Consider the following 14,072-nt stretch of genomic DNA (forward strand, 5'->3'; position numbering starts at 1 on the left):
CGACATTATAAATATTATATAACATTATTTTTTGCCTTATAAATTTTATAGTCACGAGTTAAACTATAAAAATGTGAATGCAAACGTAACATACTCTGACGTAGATCAAACTTTAACGTGCATCCTGTGATAAATATAATCTGCACGCTTATTTTCTGAACATATATATGTATCTGTTACTTCCTTTTCACACTTTCAATATGTTTTAAAATGTGGTACTACGTGTGTGACGTTACTTGTAAATAATTCATTAATTTTATTACGAATTTCTTGAGTTTTCTTCACACGAAACTGTCCCACAAAATGAAGCTTACCGATTTCCGATGCCAACTTTAGGCAGCACCTTAGAAATTTTTCAATAGCTTTTCACTTTTTTAGATGAATATATTTGAAGTCAAGAAATAAAACATGTTCAGAATTTCTTTACGTAAGAAAATATTCAAATGTGGTCATTATTTAGAAATGTTCACCTACGCAAAGATTAGAAGAGAAATGTTTTGTTTTCAATGCAATGGTCCGAAGCTATAGTTCGCTTGGATCTAGTCAAGAATCTTTTCTCGTTAGTATTTGGACAAAGCACAGTATACAAGTGATTATCAAAAATTATGAAATTATAAAAAGTTGAAGAATTTTATTTGATTGGCAGGAAAAAAAAATTACTTCCAGATTTCTTCAAATCACAGGACGAATATGTGCACTCAATGCTGTAAACTAAAGAGCTTGGATTAGAATGGAATTGATCCTTGCACAAAGTCACGAGCAATTAACTGGTGATGATATATGTTAGAAAAATATTCTCGAGCATTCCCATGCTTGACTGCGTTTGAATCTTTGACGAAATTTATGTCCAGAGATTGCGGCTGGTTGGAGTAAGAAGTTTCTTGTCAATGAGAATTATCACACGAAATAATAATGGCCGAATGATGTTCGCTGACGTTCTTTCAGCTTTTCTTTAATTTTAAATTTATTGACTGACAAATGACCTGCAGATAAATTTTCACTCCGATGAAAATCTAGCAATGATTATTTCGAAATCTTTTTAAACATACATTGCACTGTAAGCGACACTTAATATGTACCAATTAAGTCTTCTATAGCGATGGTTTCCTACTCACTGTTTTTATGTTACTACACCTAATTCGAGATCTTGTGATATTTTAAATCGCAGTAAACAGCTTGATGTGAAGAAAGGTAAATAACGAATTTTTAATCTCGTACTAAATATACGATCACCTTCAGTCATCTAGTACATGAAATATCAATTCTAGCACTGTGTATGTATCTTGACTGCTCTGAGCAGCCTTGTGGAGTACTTGGATCAGTTCGTTGTCAAGACTCTTCATGTAAATAGGTGGTAATCGCGTTCCTTCGCTACCCGCCTCGTAGCCAACCTAAAGAAATTCGTCGATTAAATCAAAAAGCCGAAAGTCTCCTCACGTTTGCGTTGGGGTGTGTGTGTGTGTAAGAGTTTCAGCGTAAAAAAAAAAACACTTTTTTTGTGAATTTTTTTGAAATTATGGATTGAGCAAATTCATTGAAACCTTTTGTACATTATTAAGCATACTTTTAACAATATTCTGTAATTTTTTCATGCAGAAATATTGCAAAACAAGCCGGTGACAGAGCTTGCCCCAGAACGTCTTAGAAAAAAAACCATTTGCGGTGTTCACTATTATCTCGGTCGGAAATTATCTGAAGTCAAAATCCATTAAAATTTAATCAAAGTATTATCAAATCCTCCCCCCAACGTTCTACGATTATTTTTTTTTTCATTTAAAAATTTTTGGTGGCCATCTAAAGTGCAAACTGCCATTTTCCACGAAAAAATCCACCATTTTGTGGGTGGGAAGCCCCCTTAATGTTAAAAAAAAAATTTTAACTAAACGTTGGGAGGAGGTATTTTATATGTAGAAAATGTGTACCAAGTTTGGAATGAATCGGTCAAGTAGTTTGTAAATGGCAGTGAACACGGACTTTGAAAAAGTAGTTTTGAGAAAAACGCGTTTAAAGTTTATTGAGCTAAAAAGTGAAGAAAAAAAGCTCTGTCACCGGCTTGTTTTGCAATATTTCTGAATGAAAAAATTACAAAATGTTGTTAAAAGTATGCTTAATAATCTACAAAAGGTTTCAATGAATTGGGGGGTTTCCCCCCCCCCCCTTTTAAGCGAAAAGAATGTTGATCACCAAACACGAGTCAAGTTTCGCTGAAAGAAAACCTCGCAACAATACTCACATTGTCGGGGTGTATGGTGGACCTCACGGCAATTTTACTTAAACCAGCTGTAGCTAGTAGATCCAATAACTTGACTAGGGCTGCACAAGTCGCTCGCGCTATATTTTCTGAGAGTCTGTTAATGTCCACAGGATCGTGTACGCCGTTTGGATGGTCGTCGGACTGAATAATATAGTCAAATGACAAATTAATATTGATTCAAATTCTCATCTTTTGTTTGTTTGAAATAAGTAAACAACTATTCACCCTGATGATAAACACTTCTGTCCAGCGTATGAAACGACTGGTTCCCATGTAGTCGGTCCCATTGTGAACTCTGATTGACGGTACACCATCCATGGGCTTGCTGTCGATGGGACTCTTCACTCTGCAATTGAGCGAGTCGGCCAAATTAGTTGGGAAGATTCGATTGCGCCGAGGAAAAGAGTGAGGAAAAATTTTACTCAAGACGTACCCAACGTTAAACTGCATGTCGTTATCAACCCACTTGATGTTTACAGTTTCGTCCGGTTCTGGAGCGCCTTGCGGACCGCAACCAATCGAGAAGTCTTGCATATTTTTTAACGCTGCTTTTAAAGCCTCCATTTTTTCTGGCATTATCTGTACCATCAAGCCATCCTCGACTATGCTTGACTTTGCCGATAGTCCCATTGAAGATTTCAGCGCACCGTTGATGACGACAAAACTAGCTCCAGTTACTGCAAGAGTTGAAGTGAAATTGGTTTAAATTTTCATTCGATATGTAAAATCGTATCACTGCATTGTCAGGACATAGACTAATGGATGCCTAACGACAGAACTTACCTCTTCTCGGTTTATTATGGATATTAATTGCCTGCGTTTGATAGTTGCTTTCGTCACCTGTATTTGTCTGTATGCAAACCAAGTGGGAATCTGCATTTATACTAAAGTTTGACGCGTACGCGAGCACATGATCATTGGAGTTGTTAAGTCCCCTGATAACTTGGTCGTATCGATTTTTCGGAAACATTACATCGGTAGTTCTGTCCTGCATGTGAATGGCGAGGCCTCTTACGCCGGGCAAAGTATAGGCAAAGTTTCTAAAGTCAGCCAGTACTTTCATTATTGTATGTCCAATTTCTGAATAGACAGCGTCTCGAAGCCTAACTGAAACCAGAGGACAGGGATAGTATCGATACTCGGCACCAAGACGCAACATCAATCGAAGTGGGAAAACTTTAGCCCACGGCGTTTCCCATCTGTAACGTCAAAATCGAATCCAACGATTAAAACACTTTTACAGATACAACAGGTTTTCCTTTTAGAACGGTGACTTGCGTCGCAATGTGCAAGTTCGTCGACGGCATTAGTAGTTCGTTATTAACGTTAGCAAGTTTTTGAATTTGTCTCACCTGTGAACCAGAAGACCGACAAGGAATGGCGGAGGTGGTAATACGATTCTCTGTAGACATTGGAAAGTTTGACGAATAAAAAGAAATCCCGCGTGTTCTCGAGATCCTAGCAAATTTCCACCCTGGTGTATCGATACGCCGAGTTCAGTAATGGTATTGCCTAAATGTGAAACAGAGAAACTTGACTGACTTTTCCTTTTTTACAAATTCTATACGTATAAGAGTGTAGGGGACAGTCATACTTTCTCAACATCTTTGGTTCAGACGCTGAAAAAATCTTACATTTAATTAAAACATGGAGCAACGTTAGAGAGAAGAAGAACTTGTTTGTACTTTTTTGTACTTTGGTAAGTAAGTTGTAAATTGGATGCTTTTGAAGAAATTCTCTTCGTGTAATGAACGACTCTATCGATGTGTCCAAACGAAAGATGTTGAGAAAATTTATGACTGATCGATACATGGAATATCAGGTACAGAGTATGAATTATTACCTTTGATCGCCTCAAGATATATCAAATTGATATGAATAAGAAGATCCTTTGGAATAAGTGTTTCGTCGGATAATGTTTCTACTAAAAAAATAACTTCATCCTGACCTACACAGGCCAAGCCTCTAGACGTTACATTCCAGCATATCCTGTTGACGCAACAACTTACTGTAAATAAAAATGAAAATATCACTTGCCTTAAACTATGTACCTCGATTATACAGCATATAAAACGACGGAGACGACACAATTATCATTGAAATTCTCTTTACGTACAATTTGTTATTTTCACGTAAGCATAGAGATTCCTGTTTATAGCAAACATTATCGGCGGTTCGCACTCGTTCTTCAGGGATTCGTAGAGCCGAGTTTGGTCCAAGACATCGTGATAGCTAATTTCTGTAAAGATTATATGCTTTAAGCAGAAGTATTGCGACTAAAATAGAATCTATCAATTGTCAATTTGGTATCGACTTACGGCCTTTGTGTATAGTTACGGTTGGTGGCAACAGATTCGTGTCCTGTGGTATGTAACTGTTCGTTTCAGGATCTAGAGGCGGAAGATTCTGCCGCTTAGCCATCGTGGAAGCGGATGATGGCCCTGGGGGAGTAGGCAATCGTTTATTTCCAGGTTTCCGATATGGTGGCTTTGGATCCCAGGATGAATCAAGCTCTGTCAGGTCACAGCCAGGCCTTATTCCTGTGTTTTATTTAGAGGTGTTTGAAAACAAAACAAATGGGAAGGGGCGTAAAACTTCTTCGGAAGTTTATTCGATTGGGGTGAAAATAATACGGTAAAATGTGAGTGGAGCGAATAAGAGAACAAAAGAAACAAAAAAAAAAAAAAAAAAAATACTGCTGTTTCTGAGAAATCAAATTTAACGCAACGGGGTCGTGAATAAATATCGAAACGAAATCGAAAGGTAAATAAAGAAAACTGTGAAGCCGTGTAAAATTATTAACATTATTTGATACGTTCTAGATTCACATGTAATAATGGTTTCCGTTGTTTCAGATATATTTGAAAATACTGAATATCGAGTGAACTTACATTAGAATTAGCATGTGTAAAAATGGAAAGTGCAATTGAATAATGCACAAAATATGTCGCATCCCAGCTGATATTGATACTTATTTTGCGGCTAGTTGGGATAAGAGTGAAGATAAGTTTTTAGTAGCTATTATCAACACTTCACGACATGGTTTCCAATATTTATTTCAAATCAATTAAATATCGTGCGTTTTTGTGAACCTACGTCTACTAAATAACAACAGAACAATGTTACGAGTACTTCTTGTTTATCAATTTGCGCATGGACATTGAACCGGTGTTGTAGATAAGCATATTATTACTTTTTCCTCATCGGCACAAAAGTAATCGTCATTGATTAAAATACTTTCTTAAGGGGGGGGGTAAGGGTTTACACTTTCGAAAAATTGAATTTTTTTTCTTTGTCTCATCTTATTGTTAAACATTTCAAGAATATATTCTCCAAATTTTAAGTCGATCTGAGCAAAACTCTTGACGGGGGGGTAAGGGTTTCAACGTAAAAAAAAACACTTTTTTTGTGAATTTTTTTTGAAAGTATGAATTGAGCAAATTTATTGAAACCTTTTGTACATTGTTAAGCATACTTTTAACAATATTCTGTAATTTTTTCATGTAGAAATATTGCAAAACAAGCCGGTGACAGAGCTTTTTTTCTTCACTTTTTTAGCTCAATAAACTTTGAACGCGTTTTTCTCAAAACTACTTTTTCAAAGTCCGTGTTCACTGCCATTTACAAACTACTTGACCGATTCATTCCGAACTTGGTACACATTTTCTACATACAAAATACCTCCCCCCAACGTTTAGTTGAAATTTTTTTTTTAACATTAAGGGGGTTTCCCACCCACAAAATGGCGGATTTTTTCGTGGAAAATAGCAGTTTACACTTTAGATGGCCACCAAAAATTTTTAAATGAAAAAAATAATAATCGTAGAACGTTGGGGGGAGGATTTGATAATACTTTGACTAAATTTTAATGGATTTTGACTTCAGATAATTTCCGACCGAGATATAGTGAACACCGCAAATTGTTTTCTTTCTAAGACGTTCTGGGGCAAGCTCTGTCACCGGCTTGTTTTGCAATATTTCTGCATGAAAAAATTACAGAATATTGTTAAAAGTATGCTTAATAATCTACAAAAGGTTTCAACGAATTTGCTCAAACCATAAATTCAAAAAAAATTCACAAAAAAGTGTTTTTTTTACTCTTAAACTCTTACCCCCCCTTAATCAGACCTGTGATGTTTTCAGTTTTGTTTAGTATGTTATTCAACGCTTCTTGGGCAGATCGACAAGTTATTAGATCAATAAAAACCTTGTACAGGATGTCGAGTTAAGATTTGTTCAACTTGAACGTGAACGCACCATAGAAATGAATGATTCTCACCGTCGCTAAACATGACAGATTTTTGTCCTTCCGGTCGTTGTTTTGCGCTCCCTTCTCTCTTAAGCACTCCAACTGGGACCATGACAGTTGGCGGAGACGGCAATCCACCGGCTAACTGTTGCAAAGGTGGTATAGTCGAGCAATACTCCATCGGATTATTTGGATTTGGCTGTCTTCCCTATAACGATTTGTTGAATACTCCATTTCCTGACACTGGCTTGGTTATTATAGGAGATCAATCAAATATTTTAGTACGAAGACTAATGGTTACGTGAATAATTGATCGAAGCATATTTCTTTCCAACTTGAATTTCTCAACGTTTTCTTATGTCGTATCGAAGCTGCATTTATTTTCATGTTATGTTATTGATGCAAGAATTAACTACTCAAAAACTAGTCTCAAGATTAAGAAATCAGATAGCGTAAATTGATTTATTAGTCATTAAATAAAGAGGATAAGGTGAACCAAATTCATGCGTACAAAAACAAAAACGAAAGAAAAAAAAAATAGAAAAAAGCTACTTTATACTAAAGTAGCCGTTACGCAGATCTCCGAAAGGAAAAAAGCAAAAAAGCAAAGTTGAGAGAAAGAAAATTTGCTACAGAATAGTCTGGTTTCATGGATAGAATTGAGAAAAGCTGAGAGTTAAAAAAAAAAAAAAAATATAATAAAATGAGAGGCCATGAATGAAATCGGATTGCGTAAAGCGAAATCATTTGGAGCAAAAGATATTCAACAACTTGTTAACGGGGATAAAACCATCTTAAAGAAATAATAAGTATAATTGATTCTAACGTACATCTATTAATCAACGTTTGCAAGATGAAAAATAATATTGCGGAACGGTGTTCTGTCGAGAGAAGAATTGAGAACAAAGCGTAGGAAATAGCTAACAAACGTTGTATTTTATGCATCATTTACACTCATTATTCTTCAAATATATTGTATAATATTTATATCAAACAAACTCATAATGATAATACTAGACATTTCATTACAGGCATTTCACCAATTATGTACACGCAAAGCTTTCCGAACCATGTTTACTGCCTTTAAATTGGCAATTGGACGAACGATTTATATATACATAATCGGTAAAACACCTCGTTCAAACTACGCAAGAAAAAGTATTTCTACAAAACTTATTTCAACAAGAGAAATAATGTTATAGATAAAAAGTTGAAAGACTTGTGGACTTACGTTCGGCGAGTTAATATCGTGGCCGGAAAAGTTTGCGTAACCGCTTTGTAGATCTCCGCCACCCTCTTCGGCCTCCGCTAAATATTTACAGTAAATGTCACAGTAATTGTCATCAAATCGAAACAGTGTCTCCGAACGTTAGTCGGAGAACGGTACTCTAGAAAACTTACCTCTGACGAGTAACTGATAACAAGGAAGACAGACTCGTGAATCAATGTTGCCTTGGTACTCCAGTCTGTACTTCATTCCGCAACATTTACTGCACAACACCTGAAAGAATAATACGATACAACATCGAGCGGACGGGAACGTCGCAAAGAGTTCCAGTGGAGTAAATCGGTTGAACCGTTTTTTAGATATTGTGAGAATCGCAAAACATGTTACGAGGCTAACGAGGTTGATTTTATTTTACGTACTTTCAAATAAAGCAAATCCCAATGGAATTGAATAATCGTTGTCAAGATATAAATTTCCAAAATTCATTTTATGAGTCAAGTTTATACTTTGCCACAAGCACGACAATGGTGCCGCCTCTTGATGACGGTAAATTTGGCTTCGCACAGCATGCAAAAAGGTGCTTCACTATCTGGCACCCAAAACGGCGGCTGCTTTCCCAAAACCATACCAGACTCCAACGACGAAGTTTCAGAAGCATTGGGAGAAGTTTCTGTTTCTCTTTCAGTATCCAGCTCAACTCGCTCAAGGCCTCCTGGGGTTACACCGGGAAATCCTACGAATCATCTATTCGTTAAATCGTGTGTAAACAGTAATTTGAATTCAGTAAAGAATTTCAGGCATTCACGTGCTTATCGAGTATCGATGTTTTGAATACCGACAGTTTTTGGATACAGACTTACGCAGTTTCTCCAATGAAACATATAACGACAAAGAATGTTAAAATTTCTCTTACTCTTATAAACTCTAAATATTTACCCGTAGCATTTTGTTCGTCCATATTGACCGTCGATACGATGTCCAAAGTTAGCGGTCTGGTAGGTCGTTCGATGCCTTCGTTGTTTTCCAAGTGATCCGTGTTTATTTCAAGACTGGCTTCGCCGTTCCCGACGTTTCTTGAAACATCGTCAATTTGGGTCTGAATGTTATTTTCCGAAGACTGCTGGACGTCGTGAGGAATAGAGCTTCTATTATCGGCAGATAATTCGGAACCATGTGCATTACTTGCGTCGTTTAAATTTGTACCGATCGTCGTATCGGGGACGGAGATAATCTGGTTGGTTTCAATCTCCGCGTCGTCTTTACCGATCAATTTTGAATTTTGATTACAGTTTGCGTCAATGATTTCGTGTTCTTGCTCCGACTTAGCCAAGCTTTTATCATTTGTCGTTGCCGATTCTTCGACCTGTTGGCTGATTTCTGAGCCAGACGCAGGTTCGTGAGTTTCCAGGCTCTCGTTTGGACTTTCCATCGCGACAGCGTTTACATCCTCGATTTCAACAGGTTTCGAGTCATCTTCTTGAGTTCTAATGTTCTCAGCGCTCGGTTCCGAATTATCCGAGGTTTTCCTCATTTTCTCATTGGTCTTTTTGCTTTTTCTTCCCTTTCCCTTCTCTTCCTTCGCTTCGGAAATAACCTTTGTATGTTCGGAAAATTTTTCGGAACCTTTCCTCGCTAAAAAATCTCCAGTCGTTTCGCTGCTCGGACCGCTCTTACTGTAGTCGATGACGGGGAATTTTTTTGCCTTTTCCAGTAATTCTACACTCGATACTTCAGGCAGTTCGCCAATAGTAACGCTTTCAAATATCGGCGCTTCGTTCGCGTCTTCGTCGTCACGCATATTTTGAAACTTGTTCTTCGCCAGATTGTCGGAATCTCGGTACGAACTTTCGAACGACGTCGTCGCTTCCTGGGCTCTTTCCTCAGCCTCCAAATCTGCCAAATACTTGTTCAATTCTTCCTCAGATAAATCGTCGATGTGACTGAAGCCGACTGGTTTGTTTTCCGTCTCCGGTGCGCCGAGTTGTACCGTTTGAAATACAAGCTTGGCGAGATTAATCCCTTTTGCTTCGGTGTCCGAATTTTTCTCGCTCACGTGTAATTGATCGGTTATTTTTTTAGCTGCTATTTCCAATTCAGTCGTTGTTTCGGGAAAATTTTCTCTGTTACCGATGTATATGCATTCGTATACATTTTCTTTGCCCACATTTTTTGGCTCGTCAAAGTCCACATTTTCGTAGGTGTGCTTTATTTCTTCTTGAGCTTTAAGCTCGGGTGGCTTTGGTTTCGCTTTATTAACAGTCGTGTACAATTCCTGCGATTTAGGAATATCCGTTCCGATGTAAACGTTTTCGTAAACGTGTTCAGGCCTGTCTATAATACTTTTTGATTCTCTCGGCCTGTCGACAACGGTCGGCAAAGTTGTGTTTGTATATAAAGGTTCTTTGTCAATTTCACGTAAATTTTTTAACAAACTGATATTCTCGTCAAGTTTAACTTCGTTGATTTCTCTTGCGTCGGACAGCGTGCTTTCTAATTTAACAGGTAACAAAATATTTTGGTACTCCGGCGGTACGGTATTTGAGATTTTTCTAACACCGCTAACGGCGTCTCTTGTACAATCTAAATTCGATTCTAATCTGCTCTCCGAAGTAAAGCTCGACGATTTACCGCCGTTATCTTTAACAGCATTAAGATCTTTTGTCGTGTCGCTAATTTTGTGTGAATCTTCTTCTCGCATCTCGTGACCGGTATCTTCTCGAATTACTATATTATCTACATTATCAACTTTAGCACTAGATGCATTTATGTATTCGTTTAAACTGCTAAAAACATTGCTTACACTTGGTTTGGCATTAGGCTGATTTAATTTCTTGTCGTAACTGTTTTTCAATTTGGTACTATTACTACTATTACTACTAATACCACTAGCATCATTTTGTTTTTTCTGCAGAGGTTTCCGCGCTATGTCGTTGTGTATCGTCAGCGTCGGAGTGTCAGAATCATAGCTTTCTACGGACTGTTTGTGCTGTATTTTATTCGCCGACGAGGATTCCTGGGAATAAAAATTATTCCCGACATCTGTACTGTCGTGTCTTGCAAATCCTTTTTGAATACTCAAGTCACGAGCGTTTTTATCACGATCCCCGTACCTTCTGACTTCCGGACTCCTACTAGCATCGACGGTTTCATTTAGGCTATCGCTTGGTGTTACGTTTGGCACAATCACAGTCTCAAAGACTGTTTGATTGTGATTTCTTTGATGATCAACGTTAACGTTATTTCCGGGCAATGGAATAGACGCAATTTGTTCCGCACGATCTGAAAATGAAAATTCAATTCCGGATCAAGGCAAGATAGAGATAATTTGTAAAATGTGTTTTAGATTTCTCTCAGAAATTACAATGCAGTCTAAAAACAGAATCTGTTTCAAGATAAGCATAGAAGCTAAAGTATGGGTGATCCCTTACTCATTATATACAAACACAAACTTGTTTATCACGTTTACAGATCAACGTTTGTAACACAATATTTGCACTCTAATGAGGACGTTTCCAGATGACAAGATACCATGAAAAGCACGTTGGAAATGAAATTAAAGATTGTACACCGATTGTATTACATATTTATATGTAATCAATAAAAAAAAGACACTGAACAATCCATTCAAAGCATTTCAAATATTACATTCCTAGGAATGCGTTATAAAATCTCTTATAAATAAATAAAAGCAGACTAGTATTGTTAACCTTCGTTGAATTCGAGCTCGTCGAGTACTTTGTCGATATCCACAGCGAACTTCTCCATGGTGTTCTCTGTGGATTGATGTTACGTGTTGTGCGGGTGATTTTGGCGGATGAAAAATCCTAGCTGAAAATAGGAATAGCTATGTAACTAACTAAATTTTCATAAATACTATCAGCATGTATTTGCATGTGACAAACGTGGTGATAAATTGCACGTATAGAGATAGAGTTGAGAGTGTAGTTAAACGAGGGAATAACGATGCTGTAGTTATTTTAAACAAGAAAAAAATTTCCCGTTGACATTGAGTGTACTTACCTTTACGTTTATTTATCAACGATTTAATGATTTATCGTGGAAACTTAATTCCTCGCTTAATAAACTGGAGGTCGGGAAAAATAGGAATAAAGACCGAAAGCGATTAACGCTAATTAATATACGTCGAAATTACAAAGAGTGAAAATTTAGCGCTAAACGTGCGACGGACAGCGGCTCACACTTCTCGGGTGTTTCCATCGCGTTATACTGCAGCCTCAAGATTCAGCAAAATCAAATTATCTCCCGAAAATGACACATTTCAACGCGACGTCATAGTGCCATCTTGAATGGGCGATTCCTACTAACCGTTCCGCCAAACATCAGCCATTCGATTTGACAAACGAAATTCTACGCGTACCCTGTACGGTACGCCTACCCTGTGTTTACAAATGTGTGCTTTCCCGTGTGTGTATTTAAAATATCAGTGGTGTATGTGCATATATACCTTGTGAGAGGCGTATTCAAAGTCACGTGGTCGAAGCGCCGTTGTCGAAACGACGCGCAGCTCTTACCGACCGAGTCATAAACATCGTTCGGATCTTTCATGCTCCACGCGCGTTGTCTGAATGATTTTCATACTGCTACTTGAAAATAATGTCGATTCCGTTGTAGTTTGTAATCAAACTAAATGTCTCAGTCGAATCAGTCAATTCATGTTGACAAAAAATACGATTGAGTTGACTCGGACGGAAAGAGTAGGGCAATCGTATCGTATCGTTCATTCAGAATGAAACAATCGTGCAGTGAACCTCGCAATTCGCTAAAAACCTTGCTTGGTAATAGAAAAAAACAGTAACTCATTCTCGACTGCTTACTAAAATGTTTATAACCTGGTTTATAATTATTAACTCATTTATTTTTATCTAATATACTCTTGGTGGGGGTGATGTTTTCAGTACGGCAAGTATACTGAAGCACACATATGAAGGAAAACAAACGCCGATCAAATTGGCATGCTTGACTCCTTTATTTCGTATACATATAGCGCTGTACTTTGAACGTTTTTAGCTTCGCAGAATCAGCGAATAAGAAGGAATATATTATATTTATCCTAGCAAAGTGCGGACGAAGTGATATAAAGGTAACAAAATTTAACAAAATTAACAAACTTCATGATTTTTGAATTTCCTGTAAAACAGTATTTATCGCTTGATAGTGCATTTCCATCGCAGGACTGGATCTGGGTTTAAAATTACGCTAAGAGGCCATGCATTAATTACGTAAAGACGATTTTAGCCAATTCCCCCCCCCCCCCCCCCCCCCCCCAAAGCCTATGTAAGAACACATAAGATTTCTTGGACTCCCCCTCCCACTTCTTACGTAAGATTTCACCTATAATTTTCCTTTAAAGATTTTTGTTTCCTGAGACATTATTGCTCTACGGGTGATTTTATCTCAATATACATATTTATTTTCTTAACGCACAATTCGCACAATATTCGTACCAGAAACGACTTCGTTCGCAATGTATGAAGAACAATAATCAATAGCTTTGTGAAATCACGATTGAACATAGTTGGTGAATCCTGTAATGTATCTATAGTACATTGATTTTAGAGCTGCAATAATTTCAAGAAAAACAAAAACGGTACTTTTTAAAGTAAATATCACATTGAATTCATAATTTCCTACGAATATATCGAAAATATTCACGAATTCAGTCTCTGTGTATATAAGTTCGTAACGGTCAAATCGCGATCGTCATTTGTTCAGGTTTGAAAAAACCTTAATAGAAAAAACCAGTCACTGACATACCACGTGATAAACAATTTCTGGGTGAGTTTGAACCGTTTATTTGACAATCGTTCACCAAGTTAGTTACGAAAAACCACTAAATTGATCACAAATTCGTACAAATTCGGGATCAAATTCAAGCTCGTTCGAACTCCGTGAGCATCTTGAAGTTAGCGCTGGAGCAGCGACGCTTGCGCGGCAAACCAAGAACACCTTTCTTCGGTAAATATCAGTCTGTATTATCATCACGAGACACGCATTTACCTTTCAGGAACCCTTAAATTTAGTTCCAAAATCTTATTTCGTTTCAGAGGCCGCTACTAGACGTAGAACATGAAAATCGCTGGCTTGTCGTACGAGCGTACAGTTTGCATTACTTGCGATTGCGAGTTGCGTAGCTTCTTGGTTCGGATTTCGGCCGGTTAAATTTTGCGTATGTATTATTATTATTTAATTAATTAAATTCCGAGACCCTTTAATCGCCTGACCGAAATTCAAACGCAACACGGCAGTACAACAGCTCTGAGAGCGACGTTCGCTAATTTCAAGGAGAAAAAGAGCCGCGTCGACAAATTAGCGAGGACCAA

At 37.5% G+C, this 14,072-nt stretch overlaps 1 protein-coding gene across 2 annotated transcripts; it reads right to left on the bottom strand.

Annotated features, from left to right (window-relative positions):
- Positions 1 to 273: 273 nt before the first annotated feature.
- On the bottom strand, positions 274 to 12,060 carry LOC124413764 (zinc finger FYVE domain-containing protein 16). 2 transcript variants are annotated; one of them, XM_046894516.1, is made up of 16 exons: positions 11,752 to 12,060; positions 11,439 to 11,559; positions 8,668 to 11,010; positions 8,238 to 8,464; positions 7,905 to 8,004; positions 7,735 to 7,811; positions 6,534 to 6,648; positions 4,573 to 4,794; positions 4,371 to 4,493; positions 4,098 to 4,262; positions 3,607 to 3,766; positions 3,038 to 3,453; positions 2,688 to 2,931; positions 2,480 to 2,600; positions 2,234 to 2,395; positions 274 to 1,391 (listed from the first exon to the last, which is right to left on the bottom strand). In XM_046894516.1, the coding sequence occupies exons 2-16, from the start codon at positions 11,494 to 11,496 to the stop codon at positions 1,236 to 1,238; spliced, it is 4,689 nt and encodes a 1,562-aa protein (XP_046750472.1). In that variant the 5' UTR covers positions 11,497 to 11,559; positions 11,752 to 12,060; the 3' UTR covers positions 274 to 1,235. The 2 variants fall into 2 exon arrangements, with proteins under 2 accessions (XP_046750472.1, XP_046750471.1); XM_046894515.1 differs by having other exon boundaries at positions 6,534 to 6,711.
- Positions 12,061 to 14,072: the final 2,012 nt, after the last annotated feature.

This window comes from Diprion similis, chromosome 13, assembly GCF_021155765.1.
Source record: "Diprion similis isolate iyDipSimi1 chromosome 13, iyDipSimi1.1, whole genome shotgun sequence".
Taxonomy (NCBI): domain Eukaryota; kingdom Metazoa; phylum Arthropoda; class Insecta; order Hymenoptera; family Diprionidae; genus Diprion; species Diprion similis.